This window comes from Osmerus mordax, chromosome 8 (genome assembly GCF_038355195.1).
Source record: "Osmerus mordax isolate fOsmMor3 chromosome 8, fOsmMor3.pri, whole genome shotgun sequence".
Classification (NCBI taxonomy): domain Eukaryota; kingdom Metazoa; phylum Chordata; class Actinopteri; order Osmeriformes; family Osmeridae; genus Osmerus; species Osmerus mordax.
The window spans coordinates 12757075-12781695 of NC_090057.1; the positions used below are offsets into that span (position 1 = coordinate 12757075).

Sequence of the window (24621 nt, forward strand, 5' to 3'; positions counted from 1 at the left end):
ACTGTAGCTAAAAAAGGCTGACACAAAGCATCATGTTTATGGTTTGAGCTTAATTTCGCAGTGTACGGTCTAGCCTGTGGGGAGTCTGTTGGCTGAGCGGTGAGGGAATCGGGCAAGTAATCCGAAGGTTGCCAGTTCGATTCCCGGTCATGCCAACTGACGTTGTGTCCTTGGGCAAGGCACTTCACCCTACTTGCCTTGGGGTAATGTCCCTGTACTTACTGTAAGTCGCTCTGGATAAGAGCGTCTGCTAAATGACTAAATGTAAATGTAGCCTTCTTCAAATCAGACATTTGCTTGCAGAATGCAGATCTTGATGTTGCAGGTTCAAATCTCCACTTGAACATCAATTTGGAAAAAAACATTTACTACATGAACACATTAATATTATCATTGTTGTTATTGTTATTTGTTGCAGTCAGACTCAATCCAATCGTTTGCAGCGTAAGTACTGGCATTGCAAGTTGTTCAGCTCTACAGGTTGCATTTCACTACAAGTGGACCATCTCCACAAGTGTGCACATTTTTTGCAGTCACACACACGTGACACACACACCATTGCCACTAAGGCAGATTTGTTTTGTCTTATTCCAGACTTGTTACATATGTTTGAGGTCCTCTTCCAAGGCAGGTGGTAACCCTACAGACTTCCAAAATACATACACACACACCCTTCTACGACCCCGACAACATCCCCACCCCCTACTGTCAAGGCCTCGAAGCTCAGACCAACGTCAATTTGATGTGCCCTCAGCCCTTTAATTAGCTGTCAATTAGTGCAAATGAATCAACTCTTCGCCTAATTAAGCAATGCCACCAGGCAGCTCCCATACTTGCCATTGTGTGAGCAGCATGAGAAAACCATGCCTAGCAAACTCGCTTTGGATCACGTGTGCAACGCACCGATCGCACTGCCAGGACGGAAGGTGGTGGGTTAGTGTTAACAAGACTTTTACGGTTACACAAAGAACACAATTCTGTGTCGTTTTCAAGACCTTGAGGACTCTGCAATCGTTGATAACCCCCTGTTAGCTCTCTAAATCAGCACCTAATTATCATAACCTTGCAGTCTCCAGCAGGTATCCACCACTGATGTTGTACTTGAACGAAGCTCAAAGCATCTACTGTTACGGCAATAGAGCATTCTGCTGATCAACATAATGGGACTTTGTGGACCTTCTCCAAGTCCCCTTGTTGCTGGAGGTTGTATCAAGCTACAAACGTGCATCCCTGGCTTAAACCAAGCAACTTATCACCTTACTCCATTTAACATTTCATTACAGTTTTTCTCAATTGTTTACACACAAATACTGGTACTTGAGACACAATGACCACAACATGTAACTCATGCACCAACCCCATGAACCAATTCTGCTAAACTACAAGCACAATTCCTGCTTTACACTCAAATTGCAGTTCTAAAACACACTTTTTTCAAAACACTACACACAATTCTCTGCATTTGGAACAATTTTCATGAAGAAAATCTTTTGTTTTCACAAGGAACACACTGCCATTCAAATACGCACTCTGACTCATCGCAAGGACAAACACCTGTCACACAGTTTTACAATTAGCAATCAGAGCTTTAGCATAAAAGGGCAACAAGTGACCTCTTCTGTTTTTGAGCAATGGATGCCAACATTGGAAACAGAGGCAGAGGAGTGAGAGTAAGAGGAGGAGGACGGGGAGGACGAGGATGAGGAAGGCCAAGGACCATAATCTCTGATGAGATCCGAGCCGCTTTGGTTGACCATGTAGTCAACCATGGTCTAACAATGAAGGAGGTTGGGCAAAGAGTACAGCCAAATTTGAGCAGGTACACTGTAGCATCCATCATCCGGACTTTCCGAAATGAGAATAGGTAAGAAATCTACTCTCACTACAAAATTGCAGTAGGCCTACTGCATATCAATACAGTACTCAATGAGTACAGTAGTACAGTATTGCCTGTGGACTGTTCTGTAGGACTGTACAAATAAAGTATGTTTCAAGTATTTGGGAAATGTATTCCTACTTTGTATTCCTACACAGTATTTACAGTATTTTACTATTTGTTTGGCAGAACTGAAAGATTACCAACACAAGGTGGTCGGGAACATCTTCTGTCTCCTGAACAGAAAACTGAAATCATGAACATGGTCCTAGAAAATAACGCCATAACATTGCGGCAAATACAAAGAAAAATAATAATAATGTAACTGTGTACACTATACAGTAAATGATTATGTTGTTTTGTATGTAGAGCACTGTATGTGCAACTTTGTGTTGGTTGGGATGTACACTGCTTACATTGTTTTTCTGGGAAAAATACGTGAAATATATTTGTTACCGTGTATTTCTGTGATCTGAGTATAAAAACAATATTCTCAATATTTTATAACACACTGAACAAAAAAAGGCCTAAATCACTATGATGATAGTGTTTTACATTGAGCACATCAGTGTTCAAATGGTTCTTATAAATGTTGATTCATATGATGGGTTGTGTGTGTCATTTGAAGACAAAATACCATTTTGAGAAGAAATAACATTGTTTTGAATGTAAAGTTTAATTTTGCAGGAGAAGTGAGGGGTTTTGCCCATTGTGTGTGTGTTTTCTTGATTTGTGTGTAGAGTTCTGAGAGTATGAGATATGCATTCAGAAAATGTGTGTAACCAATCGAGAAAAACTGTAATCTTTTATGTAAATAGTTCACGTGAGACTCAGTTTGTGTCTCTGATGGATCATTTCCCCAACATGCATTTGTACATGGCAAATAATTGTGTGTGAGTGAGAGAGAGAGAGAGAGAGAGAGAGAGAGAGAGAGAGAGAGAGAGAGAGAGAGAGAGAGAGAGAGAGAGAGAGAGAGGGAGAGAGAGAGAGAGTGAGGAAAGGGTGCATGTTTCCCCCGATAAGAAGCCACTACAGTCGTTCTCATCGCACACACATCTTTTTATGTTACCTACTGTGCCATGATGTCAAAGGTTAGCAGATAACCGGCCACAACAAGATGTCCAGTTTAATGCTGACATGCCCCCGACACTTATCAGGCAAAAGTGGTATCAAAGGAACCAACTGGTCAAATATTCATGCCGAATACCTTAAGACAGGATGCAGGATACCCTAAGGAGAAACTATATTAGCACACAACCAAGTCATACCAACACACACAGAATATTCTTGAGCTACGTGACACTGAGAAACATATATTTAGTTACTATGATTTGACAAGCGTTCTAATTATTTCCGAAGTGAGATAAATAATGTATGGGTTCAGATGTTCCACTCACAGGCTGCCATTGTGTTAATAAACACCATATTCTTTTTTTCTAAACCTAAAGAGAGGAATAACATGTACTGAAGCAAATCTCAGAACAGATGTTTCAGTTTTAATCTTCAATCAAGGCCTCCCTTTTTTGGTGGCAAGGGACGTTGCAACGTCCCATCTCGACCAAATGGGTCAGACAAAACATTTCCCACATTTGTTGATCCTCTATCCATAATAAAGTTTTTAGGGTGTTTTGGACATGTTTTTCCCTTGACAATAGCTAAGCCAAAGCCTGATAAAGTTGAAGGAACAATGATATTCTACATAGAAGATAAATGCGTACGTGTTTGTGTGTGTCTGTCCGTGTGTGTGTGTGTGTGAGAGAGAGAGAGAGAGAGAGAGAGAGAGAGAGAGAGAGAGAAAGAGAGAGAGAGAGAGAGAGAGAGAGAGAGAGAGAGAGAGCGAGAGAGAGAGAGAGAGAGAGAGAGAGAGAGAGAGAGAGAGAGAGAGAGAGAGAGAGAGAGAGAGAGAGAAGGGAAGGATGGAGATAAGGGAATGTTGACGTGATCTGACTTCAATAATCTGAGTCTCATGCTATGAAGTGTTGTTCAGTGGAAGAGACATTAGCATAGCTATCATGGTAACATTGATCTCTGCATTCACCTTAATGAAAGCCACCTTTAATAGCTTCTCATTAGTTCCTGCTGATAATCAGGTAATTTGAGCCTCTTCTAAATTCTTCCCCCTGTATTCTGCCACTTTTACCATGCAAGATGGCAGACAGTATCATCAAAAATTGACAAAATAAAGAAAAAATATCAACCTTTTCTTGGTGGGGAGCATACAAATGTTCGGATTTATTATGTGCATCTTTATTATTGTTTTTAGATATGGATCTTGACATTATTCAAATGGCCATATAGCTAATAGTACCCTTAGAACATCATCTGATTTCATTTTCATTTGTAGATGGGATGCATCTGACTGTTTCACAAGTTAGGCCTACCTGGGGGTGATGTCATGAAAGCTTGTCTTCAAGTAGGCATAGATTAAGCTAAACCAATTTTATTAGAATGTCTGATATAAATAGAATGATCCTTTGATACTTTGAAATATACTGTTTAACATATACTGAAAATATGGATTTAGTGGCCTATCCCAATTATAACAGGGAAAAGTCTTAGCAATTGCATATCTTTTCCTTGTAGTAACTGTCATCCTTGATGAAGTGTAATGCAATACCGTGATTTCTGTCTTAAATCTACAGCATTTAAGTTCAACTAGTTGCGCCTCGGAAACTATATTGCATTTACTAGTATCTATGCCCAAGCGTGGCCAGTTTTTAGGGAGACGGCAGTGCATTCATTGCACAGCACTCATAGCACCCGTCATGAGACAAATGACTTGTATCCTATCTATTAAGCATCACAGGGGATTACTAGCGCCAAATCCCAAATCTGTTGTGGTTTGTGCAGCCACCACGCGCCGAAAATGACAGCCTGACGCGTGACCTGCGATGCCAAACGGTCCCTGATAAATCAAGTATTTATATATTCATTGCCACATGGCACTTTGATAAGGTCGTGTTATCTCTGCTTCCATCGAAGGCGTCTGCTTATTTCCATAAATTGTCTCCTCGACATAATTATCTGTCCAGATGTCCAAAAGTGTGCCACAAATTATCTCTGAACGAATGAAACTCCAACGTAGGCCTAATTGAATAATAGCTGATTAGAGAGGATTACTTTTTAAATAAAAAATGTGGGATGCTTCCCAGTTTTTCAAAGCAAACTGGATTTTTAAATGGTGAAATATCTACGTTCTAATTTCTTACTTTAATTTTAGCCAGTTTGGAATGATTCGCATTGGGGCAGTTGTTGACGGAGACATAACATTTGTTAGGCCAATATGTTTCTGGAGTATCTGTACCATAGGACACCTTATCTTTGTATGTATGTATGTTTTGTACGTGCCCTTTATGTAATATGTGGTAGTCAGTATGTCTGTATGTATTTATGTTTGTGTGTTTGTGTGTACCCCTCTTGTAATATGTTATGTGTACTTTTCTATCTGGACCTTGAGCCCAGATAGAAAAGTAAAAAATACTTTTATATATTATCAATCAGTTGGTCAGTCTCACGTTCACTAGATGATTTGAGTGCACAAACACCATGCGCCTGACTTCTTGTAGCCCATGCCCGACCTGTATTTCAAAAGGAAACTCAGGATGGGCCCTATTTCAGTTGTTAGAATATAGTATTTTTTTCGTCTGCCAGAGTTTGAGGGAAACTAATGCTGGCCTTGTATTTAAATCGTTTGTGATGCAACCCTGATGTGTCCTAAATACCCTTAACTGGGACATGGTATTCATCATGTGACCTATCAAAAAAAAATAGTTAATATCAACAGATGCGCAGTCTGACTGACGCATCCTGAACTGCAAAGACAAAACATTTAGTATGCAAAACTAATTAGAATATGCAAATTACAGAGCCCCCGATTAGACGTTAGGGATTAATGAGCGGCCTTTAACAAATTAATTAGTTATTCTCTATATTGGTAATAAGCAATTGAATAACTTCAGTAGGCCTAATATTTTTGGAAATTAAAGGTAGGCTATATATTTTTTTTAGATGTCAGGCTATTTATTGATGACAAGTCAAAAACATATCCTGTTTTTAACCTCCAAAAAGCCCAACCTGAGAAATACTCCTGCTGATGGGTGCACACTCTTTTAACGTTCGTGTAATATATTGTTGTTATATTATTATAATAAGTAGGCATGTCGTAATAGTCTGCATGCTATATTCGTTAATGTTAATTAACATAGTCTATAATTCGTGTTTGATGTACTATGGCTATCAATAGGCCAGTAATCTAATATTAGACAATTAGTACACAAATGACAACCATAGGCTACTTTACCTCCTAAAAGCAAGGCTAGTGTTATTTTTGTAAAGTATAGCCTACATTTACTGTCGAATTTACTTTAGCCTGTCATTTTCGATTGAGGACTGTAGGCTAGCCTATTGTGTGGGAGTTATTATCTAAATTCAGTTAGACACAGACTAAACCTGCAACAAATTATGCTGGTTTGCCTGGAGTTCAGGGTCTAATCCGGCTGATTGGATATTTTACGATCCAATGAGTCCTGGATGAAATCATCATGACAAGGATGGGATAGAACCTTGAAAGTGGCTTCCAGTGAAAGTAACAGTGTAGCCAATGCTTTTCTGGAAATATGTTTATAAGTGGTATATGTTAGGCTTATTTCATGTTAAATTGTACCTAATGTGAAAACACACACTCGTTACCTTGTTAAAATTTGTATTTGGTCCTATATGGCATGTGTTCTCAAACGACTTAAACAGTGGTGTTTTGTTTTCGTAAATTTGAACCAATCAAAACTGTTGACCAAATATAAATTTAATTTTATCAACTATTAGGAAACATTTGACCATTGTGTTGACTGTGGAATTGGACACACAATCGCTCTCACTCAGTGATTGGCTGACGAGAAGTGACCCCTGCCGCGATGAACCTGTTGGATAAAAAGGGAATTTCTGGAGGGAGAACAGCAGTGCGGGTTGGTGATTGCACCAGGGACCAGCTAGTGTTGGAAAAACTAATCGGGGAATACCATCAGACACCATGACAGGCAAAGAAGGGACGGTTTTTTCTGAATCTTTGAATAAACAGAGAATGGCCTCACCCGCAAATCATGGGGGACCACAGCCTTTAAAGATCGGGTCTACGACGCACAGGTGCACAGGTTTCGGGATACAAGAGATACTTGGATTGAACAAGGAACCGTCTGCCCCCCCGCGCCGTCCGTTGGAATCTCTACCGCCCAGGGCGCACCTGCTGGCATCTAGGTCGGCTCTTGGTCCAGGGGGCGTCGGGGTTGGTATGGGAATAATTGGACCAGGCGGTATACATTCGTTTTACAGCCAGCCTGCGTTTCTGGAAGTGTTATCGGAGGCGCAAAACGTTCACCTGCAGCCGCTCAACAGGGCTATGGGACAACTGGATGCCCATCACTCCGCCAGCTCCGGTAACACACCTTATACTTTATATATAACATATATATTACAAGGAAACTGATATGTAATTATTTAAAAAAAAGAAATACACACTAATAAAAAATATATTTTAGTCCCATAGCTGATAGGGTAGGCCTAACCTTAATGTTAATTCACGTAGCCTAATACACTTTTGTTTTGGAAGACGGGCCCTATATAAAGCCTATATGCGAATTAAACTATGTTTTTAGAATTCTGTTATGGCTTTTAGTTTATCTTTATCAAATAGGATAGGCTACTATGAAAATTGTGAATGGTTGCTGAATTCTTAAGACCTAATATCTGGCAATGCTATAAATTGTATCATAGGCGTGCATCTTACACTGATGTTTATTTACAGACTCAGACGAAGTATCTTCCAGTGAAAAGAATTTTTCTAAATCATCAATGTGCCAGAGCAAGAAAAGAAAGAAAAGACGCCACAGGTAAAACATTTAATATTAAGCAGTAGCCTATTCTTGTTGGGATGTTGTTGTTGCTACACTGTGTCTAACCACTGCAATACTGTAAGAACTGTGATTATCTGCAGTCCTTGCCGACTATGCACTATTTGCAGGCTATGTTGTTTGTGATAAAAGTGTCGGCTTAATGAATAAAATAAATGTAATAGCTGTAATAATGTAATAATTTGTGTTAGGCTATTACTTTTGTATTTTATAATATGATGACCGTATTAAACGACAATTCATGAAGGCCAAGCCTTTCGAAACCATATTCAAGGTAGCAAGCGGAAATTCGATCATAAATTTAATTGATCGTAGGCCTACCCGAATATCCCAGAAGAGTTCTAGAAATAGCTAAAATAACTTTTTATTTATTTAGCTTATTTAGCGTTTGCCTTCGTGACATATAGGCTAGTATTCTGGTTTGGTAGGGTATTTAAAAAATCTTATAATTCAAGTACATAATCAGAGACCAATTCCTTTTTTGGAACATCAATACAACAAAACACAAATTGGCATCAAAATAATTGTAGCCTACTCTGTTCATTACACACGTTTTCAAACAAGACATTATATCAAATAGTCTGAAATTGCCTGTCAATTCTAAAGTGATCTCCAGTAGTCTTTGGGCTTTATAATTATTAATTGTGTTATTAAAGTGAACCATGTAAATGTTGTTGCTCATCCACTTGCTATATGCATACTATACATTTTTGGCCTATTTTAATTGAGCATCAGATCAGCTGAAGGGTAGAATTGAATATGGAATAGGACAATAGGCATAAAGAGGCAAAACAGTGTGGAACAAAAAATCATGTGAAAAAAATCATGTGAAAACAAAAGAATTAAGGTTTCTATTTTCTACAATCTCGACAGGACCATTTTCACATCTTATCAGCTGGAGGAGTTGGAGAAAGCTTTCAACGAAGCCCACTACCCAGATGTCTATGCAAGAGAGATGTTGTCGATGAAGACAGAGCTACCTGAGGACAGGATACAGGTATTTCATCTGCATGTGCTTTTCTGTGTGGATGTGTCTGTGTATCTGTGTGCAAGGAGCAATATCACAGTACATTGTCCGAGTGTAACAATGTATTAATACTTCAAAGTAGTTGTTTCATTGTCCTGCATTCTATTACATTTCTATTGAAATGAATGGCAACTAGATCAAGATTTTTTTTTTGCTCCCATTACGTCTTTTAATGTTTCATAACATCATAATCCTCTGGTCTGTCAAGTTCTCTCTAATATCTACAAACAACACCATCTAAAATATATCATCACTTCAGTCTGTAATATTCCTCCATATACTCAAATAACCAAGTGAAGGAAAATCATAAATATATGCAGAAAAAATAAATAAAAGATACTCTGCATTAGCCAATAAATACAGTACACACTTTGAAATAAAAGAAAGAAAAAAAGAAAGAAAGAAAAAAAGGAAGAAAGAAATAGAGCTTTAAGGACAGTCAGATTGAATGAACATCAAGCCGGAAGAGAGACAGTTAAGGAAGAATAGTTGACAGACAGACACTGTGACCAGACAGACAGATCCCGATCAGCACACTACCAAAAATTAACACCCAATTTACTCATCCAGAGTAATTAGTCGAATCAGAAGAGCCTTCCACCTTTCCCCTGGGGAGCCAGGCAGGTTTGAGGAGCCGAAAATGAAATGATAACTACATTGAAATTAATTAGCATGGGTCAATGGCAAAGGACTCTCCTGGGCTCAAACCGATTTAATTTCCCGTGATATTTGAAGAGCTTGTCGCCCATCGATTGGGCCTGGAAATTAACTTATTTTTCAATCAGCCTGCCTGCACCCCAGAGGTCACCTCTCTCTCAGCCCTGCACACATGCCCGTGCACACGCCCGCACACACATTCAAGATGCGGACACACACACACACAAGCACTCGCACATTCTTACGCAGAAACAGTTGTCATGCTCACGCACGCACACACACACCACCCCCCCACACACACACACACAGACAGGCATGCACACACACCTCTGCTCTCCAAGTGTTGCTGGAGATGCCGATTCTCATCAGAGGCCTCTCTCTATGAGATGGAGGTTATCATCAAATCTACCTGAATAGCTTTCCACGATTGGCTTTGATGGTTTTTAATTTCATTCTCCGTGCCCCCTGCCCCCCCCCCCCCCCCCCCCCCCCACCGCCCACCGCATCCTCCCCTCACTCACACACGCACACATAAACCCCCATCATCCGCCTCCTTGGCCACCCTCACTTGCTCATTCCCCCCCCCACTGCCTCATCTATATGCACATGGAATTTTAAGGCTGGGAGGCTATTACTTGGCCAAGCACTCACACTGTGGAAATCAATTTAGGCACTTGAGGAGCTAGGGGGAGGGGCAGTCTAACAAACTCCCTCTCCTCTCTCTTTCTTTCACAGAGACACACACACACATACATACGCACAACCAACCTTTCTGCGGAGTAAACGTTATAACAGAGGGAGGGTCCCAGTGGAGAACATTTACAACAGATATACCTGAGTAGTAAAGATTTTGTAGTGGACAATTTAATTTGGAAGGTGATGATATTCATGTAATTCTGCAAATGAATACGATGTCCATTGAGTGTTATTGTCTTCAAGGTGGGAATGTTATGCAGGAAATCACTTTTCAACCTTTTACATCCAACTTCACAAAAACTAATCATAGATCATCCCATGTTCTCCGTTTAAACGTTGAAATCCCTCAATTTCATTTAGAAGACAGGTAAGCAATGTGCTTTTCAGGCTGTTCAATCTCCCATGTTTCTCTCCCGATAGGTTTGGTTCCAGAACAGACGAGCCAAGTGGAGAAAGAGAGAGAAGTGCTGGGGTCGTAGTAGTGTCATGGCCGAGTACGGACTGTACGGTGCTATGGTTCGCCACTCCATCCCCCTCCCGGAGTCCATCCTAAAGTCAGCCAAGGACGGCATCATGGACTCCTGCGCCCCCTGGCTGCTAGGTAAGGAACTGCACCCATGACACCTGATTGCATTGGCAAAGGGGAAGAAACACATCCATCCACCAATTCACTTTAACTTTGAATGAACTGTAAATACAGATACATTGAAAATTTCATTTAATTGCAGGAGTTTTAAGATGTTGCAAGAGAATGATTTGTATGTAGGTTTCTTTCATTATGCCATAGCATCCATACCATGGATCAGGTAAAAGAACGAGCATAGGATGGTTTTATTTTTTGGCTCCAAAATACAGTTGTGATCTCTGACCCTCTGTAACCCCACTGCTTATTAGGAGCCAATAAAAAGGTGTCTCTGTCAATGATAGGGGTTAATCAATAGGGTGATAATCCCACTTTATCAGAAGGGTTTAAATAAAAGCCTCTCTTGGCCGTCACATCTGTCAATAGATTAGCATAAATCTATGAGAAGGTGACTGTAATTGAAAAAGAAGCAAGTATCAGCAGCACAGGAGCATAGTGTAGTGGCTCACACCAACAACGACATCTAGAACCTGCACATCAACACAGACACACATGAAAACAATCCTATTTGTACCATTTGCATTTTATGATGGAGGTCATCAGCCCCGAAGCCAAAAAAAACGGTGATGCCTGGGTTTCCAGCGTTGTTGTTTTCAGGTGTGGACACCTATTTCGTGTGGAATGTATCCTAACCGTAATCTCAACGTCTTTTGACAGGTATGCACAAGAAGTCCATGGACACGACCGTCCCCACGTCTCCAGGGAAACCAGACACACCTCAACCCCCTGCCAGAGAGAGAGTGGTGGAGCGAGACATGGAAGAAGAGGAGGAGAGAAGGAAGGATTCCAGGTCACCCATATCCAAAGAGGAACTGAGGGAGAATAGCATAGCCGCACTCAGGGCAAAGGCCCAGGAGCACAGTGCTAAAATGCTGGGGACAGTTTCTGGGGACGGACCCTTGATGGAGACAGAGGAAAAGGACAAACATACAGGACAGAAGAAGACAGCTGAGGCAAAGAAGAAGTAAAAAGACATTATAAAAATTGCTGCTTTTAATAGACTGTAAGGCCTAGTTTTGTTGCAGTGCCTTTCATGTATAATAAACTGATCTCTCATTGACATTGTAAGACACTCCACAATCTGGGTTTAGCTTTGATCCCAGAATGCTCTACTGTGGTCATGTTATTTACAAATGCTAATTATATAGGGAACATTTAAAATGCAAATGTCTGTAATGACTGGTTTAACAAGTGGCAGCTACTTGCTTTTTGCAACAAAATATTTTATATTATAAATCAACTGCCCTAAAATCAGCAGACCATCTTACAGACTATACATGGAGTCAAAACAAGAATTTGTGCAACAAGAAAATTCATCAAGCCTTTGTGAGTGGTTTTCATTTGACCTCAGATGTATATATTGTAAGTACTGAAAATGAAATATAGCTAAGTTCATATACACAGTTCACTAACTGATACAATGTGTTTTGTCCTTGTTTCTGTAAAATAATAGTAAAATTAGTGGCTGTTATTCTGATTTTCCATCTTATTATAGATTCTTTTTTGTGTGTTTTTAAGCTTGATGTGCCCACACATCCACTCACACACATGTTTACACAACATCCACATCAAATAATAAATGGTCGAAAATAAAAACAAATATGAATTTCATTTTAATAGCGGCTAGAAAACAGTAAAAACTCAATACAGCTCAGTTTGCGCAATCAAGATCATGAAAAAAAAGAAATGGAAAAAAAACGGGTAACCCATTATCGTCGGCCCACGTTGTTTAGCGACTCCCCTTTAAACGCATCAACCATTCCTTTCACTCTAAAGATGTTGTAAAGTTCCCCGAGTTCTTCTCAACAGATGATTTTCAATACATAGTTTTTAAACGTTTTATTTTATTTACGAGATTGGCTATTGGCTATTAGGTAGGCAGATTTTGGCCGTTTTGGTCGCTTTTATGGCAACATAAGTTTAATGATGTGGAAGATATGGAGATGCTACTCATCGACTTTGATTCCTTCATTTAATTGGCGACGAGTTTTAAAAAACAAAATTTTGGGCAGAAACTATAATATAGCAGCATGTATGCCAGAGGCAGCTGGATTTTTTGGTGTAAACGATCATACGGGACTGCACGAGTTTTCTGTCATCGAATGTGACAGGTTTTGGGGCGCAGTGGCGCGTCAACGGCTATCCTGGATAAGTCCCTTTTCCTCCGTTCAGAACTGTGATTTGACTCAAGGCAATATAAAATGGTTTGAGGGGGGGAAGATAAATGTATCTGGTAAGGTTACATTTTTTCCAAACTAACTAAAGTCTTTGCATGCTTTGTTTATAACAACATGCTATTATTGGAGGGAAAAATGCAAGAGTAGCCCATATCCCATGGCATATTAGTATTAGAGTAGGAAAACTTCGTTAGTTGGAGGGATAGAACTGATCTAATTTGTCATGAAAAACCCTTCTCGTTATAGGGTTAGGAGACAAAGACTCGCTTGCAAGGTCAAATAAAACTATTACAGAAAGCGTGCACTGTGTTCAAACAGTTAAGCTATAAATTGTGTGTGATGATGTGTAGTGTGAGAGTATGATGGTGAATAAAAGAGAATGTGATACTGAGTTTTAGAGAGAATTAGACTATGGTGTGTGAGAAGCGAATAATTAATTCTGTCCTACAAGGGCTCTCATACTTGTCAATGAATGCATGTGTGCCTCAGTAAACTGCTTGGACCGACATGTACACACCTGCCCAGAAAGAGTTGCCCTGATCTGGGAGAGAGACGAACCAGGGTCCGAGGTCAAGGTTACCTACAGGTTAGAAAATAGCCTATTTCATCGAGGTCACATGATGTGAACAAATAATACAGCTAAACATATGTTGTTCTTATTTTCTAGCATGATTGCGTGTTTCACCATGACCAATTCCTAACCTAAATACGTGTTCTTTCAAATAGAATAATCACACTCATTTGTGCAACTCCTCCCCACAGACAGCTGTTGGACCTGACATGTCGCCTGGCCAACTTGTTGAAGAGGCAAGGGGTGCGTCGGGGGGACTGTGTCACCCTCTATATGCCCCCCTGCCCCCTGGCAGTGGCCTCCATGCTGGCCTGTGCCCGTATCGGTGCTGCCCACAATGTGGTGTTTGCAGGTTTCAGTGCCGAGGCCTTGGCTGATCGAATCAGAGATGGTGAGGCTGTCTGGATGGCAGAGGGCCACTGACATATAGAATCAGAGATGGTGAGGCTGTCTGGATGGCAGAGGGCCACTGACATATAGAATCAGAGATGGTGAGGCTGTCTGGATGGCAGAGGGCCACTGACATATATAATCTAAGACAAGAATGAAAGACAGGATGATTTCAAGCACCGCCATTAAATTGGTGATTTGTTTCGTTTATCAATACCAAGATTGTGACAGCGGTGTCAAATCAAGGGCATTTTTATCGGAAGTGTTTTACAAGTACACATGTAGGCTACAACTCATTTCTTATTTTTAATACACACTGTGTGTCAATAGGACTCTAAATGACCTCACAACTGATTTAAAAATGGAAGGACTTTCCCAAGTGACCAGTGGGTAATGATTGGTTAGATCAAAGCTTTGGGCTACTTGATTGACTGGGTGAGCTTTTTATAGATTTTTCACCAAGAGTAGGATTTTATGTTTCATGTCCTCACTCACCTGATGAAGCAAAGGTCAGGTTTTCCTAATCCTGCACTAAGATCGAGATTAAATAAAGGTTTGGGTCAGGTCTCTCTTCCATGCTGTAACGAAAGTATGAGCTCAAATTCAATTGAAAATAGCCCAAATAAGATAACAGTCTAGTCTTTACCTAGAATTAAAAACAGTCTCTACAGCTAACAGTCAATTTGCTCAACCATTGTTCCAGCCCAGTCTAGCACAGTCATCACGGTCAACCAGGGAGTAAGAGGCGGCAAAGTCACAGACTTGAAGAAGACTGTGGATGCAGCCGTCCAAAACTGCCCCTCGGTCCGGCAGGTGCTTGTTGCCATGAGAACAGAGAACCCAGTCATCATGACGGATAGAGACATCCCCCTGGAGGAGGTAAACCCATTACCATCCAGTAATACTTCTACATAATGGGGGTATTATTATTGGACTCACAAGTTTTAGGCCTGAATAGTTTACAATAACCTTTTTAATCAAATAGTATATGGATAATTTCAGTTAAACGTGGATTGTGCAATTGTGACTACCTCGTTCAAGTCCGGCATTTCATTTGTAATGTAGAAAACGTGTACCAACTGCATATGCAGCAAAATGTACACTCTTGCATGTTAGTATTCTGACAAGGCTGTATTAAGACTCAAAATGGCTGACTTGTTGGAGCCCCTGTAGGAGATGATGAAGGAGGATGTGGTGTGTGAGCCTGTCGCCCTGGACAGTGAGGAAGTGCTGTTCCTGCTGTACACATCTGGAAGCACAGGGAAGCCCAAGGGCCTGGTCCACACCCAGGCTGGGTATCTGCTATACGCCTCACTCACGCACAGGGTGAGCCTTATCTGCTATTCATCTCCTACAGTTTTGAGGTCTGGGCGAGGAAAAGAGAGAGAGGGCATATCTAAATTCAAAAGGGGGTCATTGCGAAACAGTTTCTTGAAACTTGTACAAAAGCAACTTTTGATTGGAGCCTTGCACTATGGGTTCTTGTAGAAAGGTCATGGTGTGGTAATTTTGTTGTGACACTCACTAGGAAGTTACTGAGCAACCATTTGTCACACTCTACCCTTGCAACAAAGATGTATTTGGGGAAACCAAATCTGCCTAAGCTTGGTGAACCCTGTCAAGAGCTTAAATAATATGAATGTAAATAGGTAACCTTGGTTACCTATTTAGGATAATATTCGTATATCAATTTTTTGTTCAAAATTGTTATTTAGTTGTTACACGAGAGAAAAATATAAGATGCTCAAAATTCTTTCAAGGGTAATGAAGGATTTAAAGTGTAAAGTGTTATTACATATTCTGCAGTCAAAGGTAAAAACTCAAAAGTAAAGACAAATTGGATGTCATCATAGAATTAATTTTCCTACCGAGACGATAAATAACATAACATACACTATCTTTGCTTCTGATGAAGAAAGTGTTTGTCCGTCTCTTCATAAACGGAGTGACTAAGTTCAGTTGAGTTCTGGATTTTAATACGTATTTATCAATCTGCAGATTGGGAGAGAAAACCAGTCTTCTGACCATAAATGACAACACAACACCAAGCTTAGGTCTCAACCAGGTCTCTCTCCGCTCCGAAAGCCGGAGGACCATCTTTTATAGGGCACAGGAATGTAAACATAGATAGTGACAGTCAGGCAGTAATGACGTTACAACAGTCTCAGAGGAAGAGATTCACAGCTCCCAACACATGACCACTCAGACTAGAGAGATCATAGTTGGCGCTCTCCTTGTAGTCATGACAAAGGACGTTTACCCAGTACTTTCTCCTGATCACGAACATCTATTAACCCTGACACATAGACACAATCTACTGTTATTAATAGCAAGCTTACATGATAAACGTACTAACTAGTATCCAATGACTAGTTCTATTGATTAGTGATTAATGTAAGCACACAGGAAATCCCAATTTCTTCCACACTTCCCTGTTCTCTTCTTCAGTATGTCTTCAACCACCACGAGGGAGATGTGTTTGGCTGTGTGGCAGATATTGGCTGGATAACAGGGCACAGTTATGTCGTCTATGGGCCTCTCTCCAACGGAGGAACCACGGTCCTGTTTGAAAGCACACCAGTATACCCGGACCCAGGTGAGAACATGAGCCAAGTTGAGGGTGACGTTATTGCTGAATACACAATATTTGGCGATCCTTTTACATTAATGTTACATAACTACCATGTAACTATATAGTATTGAACTAGCAATCCCTAGTAATACCTATTAAGTAACAGCATTAGCAGTCACATAGGACTTGTAATGTAGTTACAGGTCATTACTGTTTATCAGTTATTATCAGTAACAAGTTATTACACAAGTGAAACTTGGGTTGGGCTTTCCAGAGTTAAGTGGATGTCAATATTGATCTTGTTTTTGTAACACAAACTTCAACTGCCCCTTTACAACATCCACTTATCTCTTGCATCCCTTTCCCATTCAGGGCCTCTAACACTTTTGTAATAACCAATACGTCAACACTTAATACCATACTTTGTTTAACTGGAAGCTAATATAACCTTGATGTAAAGTGTTGCACAATATTTAATAGATGATCAGATTTTAAATTGAATTGTAATGGTATAAAATGAATTATAAAATACATCCTCAAAACTAAAGGTTTCTACATGTACAACAGCAATTAGGAATGCTTGGCTGGACCTGATGTTAGTTTCCTCCAGGATCACAATGACTCGTACTGAGAGACTTGTTGCTCTTGTTGGTTAGTTGTAACGGTTTTAAATTCTTGTACTCGCTGTGAAATATTTTACTGTTGATTGTTTTTTCTACAGGTACACTCTTGCACTTTTTGAGTTTCATGTTGTTTAATTGTAACTTGTTTAACTGCATGCTCTTATGGTTCTTCCCTTTGGCACTTATTTGTTTTTTCACAAAGTATGCTTCATGTTTTGGCTGCTCGCAATGTTTGGGGCTATCTCGTTGTTATGATCAGTGACCTACGCTCTTATATAAAGTTCTCTCTTGGAAGTCGCTTTGGATAAAAGTGTCTGCTAAATGCATAAATGTAAAATGTAAATGTTTCTACAGGCTGCTTTGAAAACGTTTCTTGCTTTGGGAGTAGTTGTCCATGACATGCACTTGACCCAACAATCCTTTCCACTAAATATAGCTCCTTTGTTTATATTCACTATAGGCCCTCTGTCCTTGATGGTGATTTAATATGCTTCTTACACGCAACATAACCATGTTACACGGGTGTTTCCAACCATGTTCCTGGAGAGCTACTACTCCTGTAGGTTTATTCTCCAATCCCTGTTGTAACTAACCTGATTCAACACATATATATCAGAACATACTATAACAAATATTAGAATTGGGTGTGCTAAATCTACAAGAAGGTAGCTTTCCAGAAATAGACACTCCTGATATAACATGTGTTTTTAACCTGCTATTTGCTGGTTTTCGAATGTTGACCGAAATTAAGCCCAAATAATGACACAGTCTCTCTTATGGGGTTTGCAGGGAGATACTGGGAGATGGTTCAGAGACTCAAGGTCAACCAGTTTTACGGCGCCCCCACAGCTATCCGCCTGCTGTTGAAGTACGGGGATGAATGGGTACAGAAATACGACCGCTCCTCGCTCAAAACCCTGGGCTCTGGTATGCCAAACATCAGAGACTGTCTTAGATAAAAATGTCCTCTGCAAGCCACCCAGTTTTGTCTTTCCACTGTACTCACTGTACTGAACATCTATGGCAGCATGCTAAGTTAGCGCCATGTTGTTAGCGTCATGTTGAAAATAGGTTGTGTGAGGGTTGAAAGCAGGTATTTTGACTGACTCAGGAGAACCTTGTGACCTAGAAGAGCTGATCCACATAGCTGAGCCTAACTGCCTAGCCACTGTAGAGGGCGCATAGTTTCCAGTAAACTGTAAAAAAGAATGATGGAAGGATACTTCATGAGTTGGATGTTGGAAGGTGATCATGATATATCCTCAGGACTTCACTTCTTAACTGGATTCTTTGCTTGTCGACACGTACAGTATATCTCTGATGCGCTGATAGATGATTACCCTTCAAATTCCATTCTGCTGGCTTCACATGTTCCATACTTTCCCTAGAGGTCAACGGGAACTTGTCCCCCTCGTCATGTAGGGGATCGCCACATATGTTAAAATACCAGAATAGCCCCCCACACCACCCACCCACACAAACACACGCACGCACCCTCTGACACACAAAGCCCATTGCCAGTTTCCGATAAACTCCTCCCTGTTTCTTTTGCCAGTGGGAGAGCCAATCAACAGAGAGGCTTGGGACTGGTACCACCGCGTGGTAGGGGACGGCCGATGCCCTGTAGTGGACACCTGGTGGCAGACAGGTAACTGGGACCCTCACCCTGCTGTCTTCATTACATTGGACCTTTTCATCTTTTATTCACTTAGCAGACGCTTTCATCCAAAGCAATGCACAAATAGTGCATGTAACAAGCACAGCAGAAGATCGAGGATCAGAAATGTATAGTTCTTTAGTATTTCGGCGGGCAGACTCAAGGAACGGTCTGTATTTACTTATCCACATCCCCAAAGTAACTACATCTCAGTTACCAGGCACAATGAACACAAATAATACCACAGTGCAACAATATCACACTTACTTAACTACAGTGTAACAACAACATGTAAATCACAGCAGTGCATAGTACAATGCAGCAAAATCTATTACATGAAATAAGTGAAAGGTCAAACATTTTAGTAGGTATGCCACGTCATTCCAAGACCTTGTCTTATAGTATATCAGCTAGGCGGCTTTAACTCTGCATTTGGATCTGTTATTAATAGAGCAGGATCTGGTCCGCCGACAGCATAAACACAATCCATGTAAAGAAATGCAGAGTTCATGAACTTTTTAGAAGAGAGCTTTGGCAAGCAGGGGAATAGAGACTAAAAGTCTTAAAGGGGAGAGAATCCCATTCCTCCCACCAAGAAAGGAATTACAGTATTATATAATACAGCCCCCCCCCCCCCCCCCTACACACACACACACACACACACACACACATATATATATATTTATATTTCTCTCTTGCACATGTCCGCATCCAGTTACAAGCCATTATAACACTGGAATGGAATTTTTCCATCTCTTCCTGACTCCTTCAAACCACCTGTTTTTCTCATTTAGTTTGATATCTGCAGCACAGGAAAAGCTGAACTGTGGCAAGATTTTAATAAAAATCTCTTCTCAATATAATTTTCATTGTGAGGGTGAACTTGCAATTCAGATTCTATCTTTGAAGTCTGTTTCCTATAAATTGCTCTCCCGTTGCCCACACATGCAGTCATCCACTAAATGTCTGTATACTGCTGTAGATGCTGTACACGTTGAAAAAGCTGTTGCTTGATACATTGAAAATGACAGACTGGAGTGGCTGCACAGGCTGCCTCTCTCCCCTTCTCTCTGTCTATCTCTCTCTCTCTCCCTCCATGGTACAGAACAGACAGGAGATGCAGTAAGTCTGTATAATGGAGTATGAATAATGGCTACCCCTGTTTCTGAAAGGCTTGCTTCCTTTGGAATTGTGGTGATGAAAGACAAATGCAGGGTAAAACTCACACATTTTATTTAAGTACAGTATTATTGTCCTGTTATGTCAGCACAAATATAATTACAGGTCTGTAACCAATATTCATCTACCAAAGATGTTTAGCAGGAAGTATAACAGCAGGTTTTCAAAGCTGATTTCCCTGATAAATAGATTATAGAGGATGAAGTAACATGCATATTGACCCTATATATGTCAGCCACAATCCCGACAAATTAGACTCATTTGGTAATTACAAAATCAACCAAAAGAATGTTAATTAACATGGGAGTGGCAAATACTCATAATTAAACATGCGTGAGTCAAGCATTACAGACACAGATATGACCCAAATACCCTACTTCAGACAGAGGATTATATTGTTGTTATTTCGTTATGTTTTTTAGTCTTTTCCGCCATTCCAATTAGGGAGAAAATGGCATTATTGATAATTGCCGGCAGTTTGATCTGTCCAAAAGTAGCCCATTAGAGGATAAATCAGAGATTCTGACCGGCCGTTGGCACTGCGCCCCTTTGTCGGATCATCCCTGGTGTCCTACTTACGGCCGGCACACTCAGCTGGTGCCACCGTCCCCAGATTACCATTGGGTCCCAGCGAGTGAATCAAACCTAATTGTGTTGAATTTACTCAATGCGGCCGTGATGCGTCTCATCAAACATCTGTAGTGAGGCTCCGGGGGCTTATGGACGGTTTATTTCCCAGATTTCTTCCACGCATGACCAAACGTTTTGTCACTTTCTCTGCTATCATTTGTTTGCTTTGTGTTCCATTAAGCAGCTGTTGAGAGAAAGGTCACTGAGTCTGATCATGTATCTCCCCAGCATCTGCCTTCATCTATTCACCTCTGAAAGCTAATGCTAATGTGTATTTTTCTGGTCTTCCAGAGACAGGAGGGATCTGCATCTCTCCTAGACCTTCAGACCCGGATGCAGAGATCGTTCCGGGCATGGCCATGCGGCCCTTCTTCGGGATCAAGCCGGCGCTCATGGATAGCGAGGTGACGTGCCCCTCACCCAGGGGAGGGTCCCTCCACTCACACACACACACACACACACAAAGACAAACACACACATACAGGGGCCTCAGGATGGGAGGCTGTAAAACAGGCACCAGCTGGATCACTTTTGATACCAGCTCCAACCCACCCCCCCACTTTTCCGACAACAGACCACTCGGTCCCATGCCAACTGCCCTATTAAAAACCTGTAGTCCACCGGATGGCCGACGGGTTGCTTTTGCTCCCAGAAGAGGCACAGATTGGGCCAACAGTTGGAGTGGTCTCTGAGCTGATCTCTCCTCTCTGTTTCTCTCTCGCGCTCGCTGTCTCCCGCTAAGAGGCCAAACACTCCCTCGATCTGATAATCTGTATTAAGAGGGCTACAGCTGTGCCTGTTTTGAGTGTCTTTAAGTAGCATTGTGTACCATTTGACAACGTTTTAAAGTGCTTGGCAAACGGAGGAGGACACGAATGTTATTGATGACAGACTGGGTCATAAATAACTCGACATTTGAATTTAAACATTGGCATTATCATGGTGATGTAGCCACTGTTTTCCCCACACATTCTACTCTTTTGCGAGGTCATCTACATAACGCTTCCCGTTTTTAACAAACATTGAGCAGTTTTAACCAAAGAAGTGGGTCAAATCATTTTACAGCTTTTACATCAGCAAGGAATACAACAACATTTCCCACATGTCCAATACATTTAATAATTTAGCAGACGCTCTTATCCAGAGCGACTTACAGTAAGTACAGGGACATTCCCCCGAAGTGCCGTGCCCAACGACACAACGTCATTATGCACGGCCGGAATCGAACCTGCAACCTTCTGATTGATAGTCCGTTTCCCTAACCGCTCAGCCATCTGACCCCCAATACTCCTTTATTCAAGGACATTTCTTACAAATTCACCACAACCGACATGGGGCAACGTTTTCAAATGTAAATTGAATCCACGAATGCTGACAAACTGTCTTGTATCAATATTAGTGGTGGGCTGTTGTTTTCAGGGTAAGGTGATCAGTGCCAACGATGCATCAGGAGCACTGTGTATGAGTCAGGCTTGGCCTGGCATGGCTCGCACCATCCACAACGACCACCAGAGATTCACCCAGACCTACTGCCAGCCCTACCCAGGTACGGTAAGAGACACTTACACTTGATTTCAATGAGTGATCCCAGGTACTGATCCACTAACTGTTTACCATGCCAAGCCCTAACCTGAGTAGCCCATCACAGTTTGTAGATATTAAACATTTGTAGATAATCTATTAGGCCACCTTGAAATACTTTATATCAAGGTTACAATAGGTACATGTCAATAAATGTTATAAACTGTATAGGGAAGGTAAGTGGATGTTGTAAAGGGGTTGAAGGTTGTATTGAAAATAAGATCAAAGCCCAACCTCCCCCATACCAAGTTTCCCTTGTACCACAAACTGTAATGAAGTGTAACTGCATAGTAGTTCCTAGGTAATGTAGTTCCTATGTAGTTTGGTAAAAGTTTTGCATTTCACGACTAAAATGGCTACGTTTCTGTAGGATATGCCTTGTTCTACGCTCCTCACTCCAACAGCTCTCCACCCACAGGTTACTTCTTCACCGGTGACGGCGCTTACCGCTCCAAGGAGGGATACTATCAGATCATTGGTCGTCTTGATGATGTCATCAACGTGAGCGGCCACAGGATAGGGACTGCTGAACTGGAGGATGTTGTGGTACGTAACGCGCCTGGTTAGCTGCAGACCATTTGTAAAACAAATAAGTAAGTCCCTGCACGGGTTGAACAGGTCTCTCTTGAAAAAGAGATTGATCTCAATGAGAATAACCTGTATAAAGGTTAAAAAATAAAAAAGTTTAAGCAATATGTAAGTTGCAGTCAGTAGAGATGGTTAAGCATAGATCTATCCTGCTATAACATGTTATAGATAGGTTGAACATGAATGGTCGGAAAAAATTTGAGAAACAGTCCAGATGGACAGGTAGTTGTCATTCTCTGAATATTCTCTTTTAGAACCAGTGCCCTGGAGTAGCTGAGTCTGCAGTCATTGGTCACTCCCATGACATAAAAGGTCAAGGTAAGGTCCGGCGCAATTTTTTCTGCAAAACCATTAAGTCACTGAAACCGTTCAACCAGTTCCTTGAAGTAAACTATTCCTGTTTACAGTTTAAGGGAGAACCACCTCACTAACCACTTTGTGGTGTTTTTACAGGGGTGTATGCGTTTGTGGTTCTGAAGCAAGGAATCGAGGTCCAAGAGGCGCTTCTTGCTCTGCAAATCACAGAGATTGTTTCCAGGAGTATAGCCAAGTATGCCTGTCCAGACTTCATCCAGGTACAGTACTTACTTTTCCCTTGAAAATGTTTAAAACACAATTATTTATTATTATTATTAAAAGTTATATTTAGCCTGGTGACAACATGGGACATGCATGAGCATGTGAGTCGGGTCATTTATTGTAAATACATTTTCTGTGGACTTTCAGTGTCTACCCTTGGACTGCCTTCGGGTCAGTGTCACCGTCGTGGTGCAAAAGGTGGGTCACAATGACCCGAAGGCAGCACAAGGGATTTATTAAGGCTCTACCTTGAGGTCATTTTCTGTCCTCAATACAAATACTTAAATAATTTTGGGGGGTAATTTAGCAATCTATCTCCAGAAAAATTCACCACGCTCTTAATGTCGTTGTTGATAGTCCACAAAATGTGCACATTGTATTCAGTTTAAGGTTGATAACCTTGAGTCAAATACAACATTTCACAGTTATGAATCCGTCAGGAAAGAGTTCATATTTGACAGCAGCTGGCAACAGGATTACCTCTTGTATCACAGTTGAATAATCGGCTAATAAAACAATAAAACAGGCCAGATGGAACTGGCCCCATAGTGACGTGCACATGAAAATATATCTTTCTACAGCGTAATTTGCTCATATTTTCATACAATACGATGTCTTGTATGAATGTTTGCTGAAAGCATTACTCTTTAAAAAGTTGTACACACCATTCTGGTGGAGAATCAACAAAAATGGTAAATAAAACTCCTCAGATGATGTCGATTAGGAATGACATCATGAATAGATTATCCAACTATGCATCCTGGCTGCATCATGGTACGTATCATCATGCTAACAGTGACAGGTGTTTTAAAGGTGGTGAAGCGCTTGCCAAAGACACGTTCAGGGAAGATCATGCGTCGGGTGCTGAGGAGTGTGGTGGAGCAGGAGACAGACAAGCTGGGTGACCTCAGCACACTGGACGACCCCACGGCCGTCCAGGAAGTCGTCCAGGGTCACGAGCGTCTCCGTGGAAACAGAGAACAGCAGAAGTAGCGTGCCATTTTCTGTTTTTTCTCTCAGTGCATAAATGAAGCATTCCACAAAACTAGATGGAAGAGGAACACATTTGTGGAAAATGTTTTGATTTACACTACATTTAGAGCTCTATTGCCTTACATTTGTATGCCTTACGGTAATTAGTATGCATGTAGTATGTTACCAGTCTCCATATAAGTAATTACTGCGAAAAGCATTGTTCATTATCATAATGTTGCTTCATGCATGCATAAAAATGTATTTTCTTTATCATGTGTGTAATAAAAGCCCAACACA

General features: G+C 41.0%; 2 protein-coding genes across 3 annotated transcripts; both read left to right on the plus strand.

Annotated features, from left to right (window-relative positions):
* The first annotated feature begins 6902 nt into the window (after positions 1-6902).
* Positions 6903-11770, plus strand: LOC136947663 (visual system homeobox 2-like). Its single transcript, XM_067241790.1, has 5 exons — positions 6903-7305; positions 7674-7758; positions 8653-8776; positions 10580-10760; positions 11460-11770. The coding sequence occupies exons 1-5, from the start codon at positions 6903-6905 to the stop codon at positions 11768-11770; spliced, it is 1104 nt and encodes a 367-aa protein (XP_067097891.1).
* Positions 11771-12690: 920 nt separating this feature from the next.
* LOC136947357 (acetyl-coenzyme A synthetase 2-like, mitochondrial) lies at positions 12691-24621 on the plus strand. Of its 2 annotated transcripts, XM_067241391.1 has the most exons (14): positions 12691-13035; positions 13469-13565; positions 13742-13941; positions 14644-14819; positions 15114-15266; positions 16389-16536; positions 17925-18062; positions 18691-18783; positions 20893-21005; positions 22021-22147; positions 22601-22728; positions 23025-23088; positions 23224-23345; positions 24163-24621. In XM_067241391.1, the coding sequence occupies exons 1-14, from the start codon at positions 12726-12728 to the stop codon at positions 24340-24342; spliced, it is 2049 nt and encodes a 682-aa protein (XP_067097492.1). In that variant the 5' UTR covers positions 12691-12725; the 3' UTR covers positions 24343-24621. The 2 variants fall into 2 exon arrangements, with proteins under 2 accessions (XP_067097492.1, XP_067097493.1); XM_067241392.1 differs by lacking the exons at positions 12691-13035; positions 13469-13565; positions 13742-13941 and adding an exon at positions 14036-14041.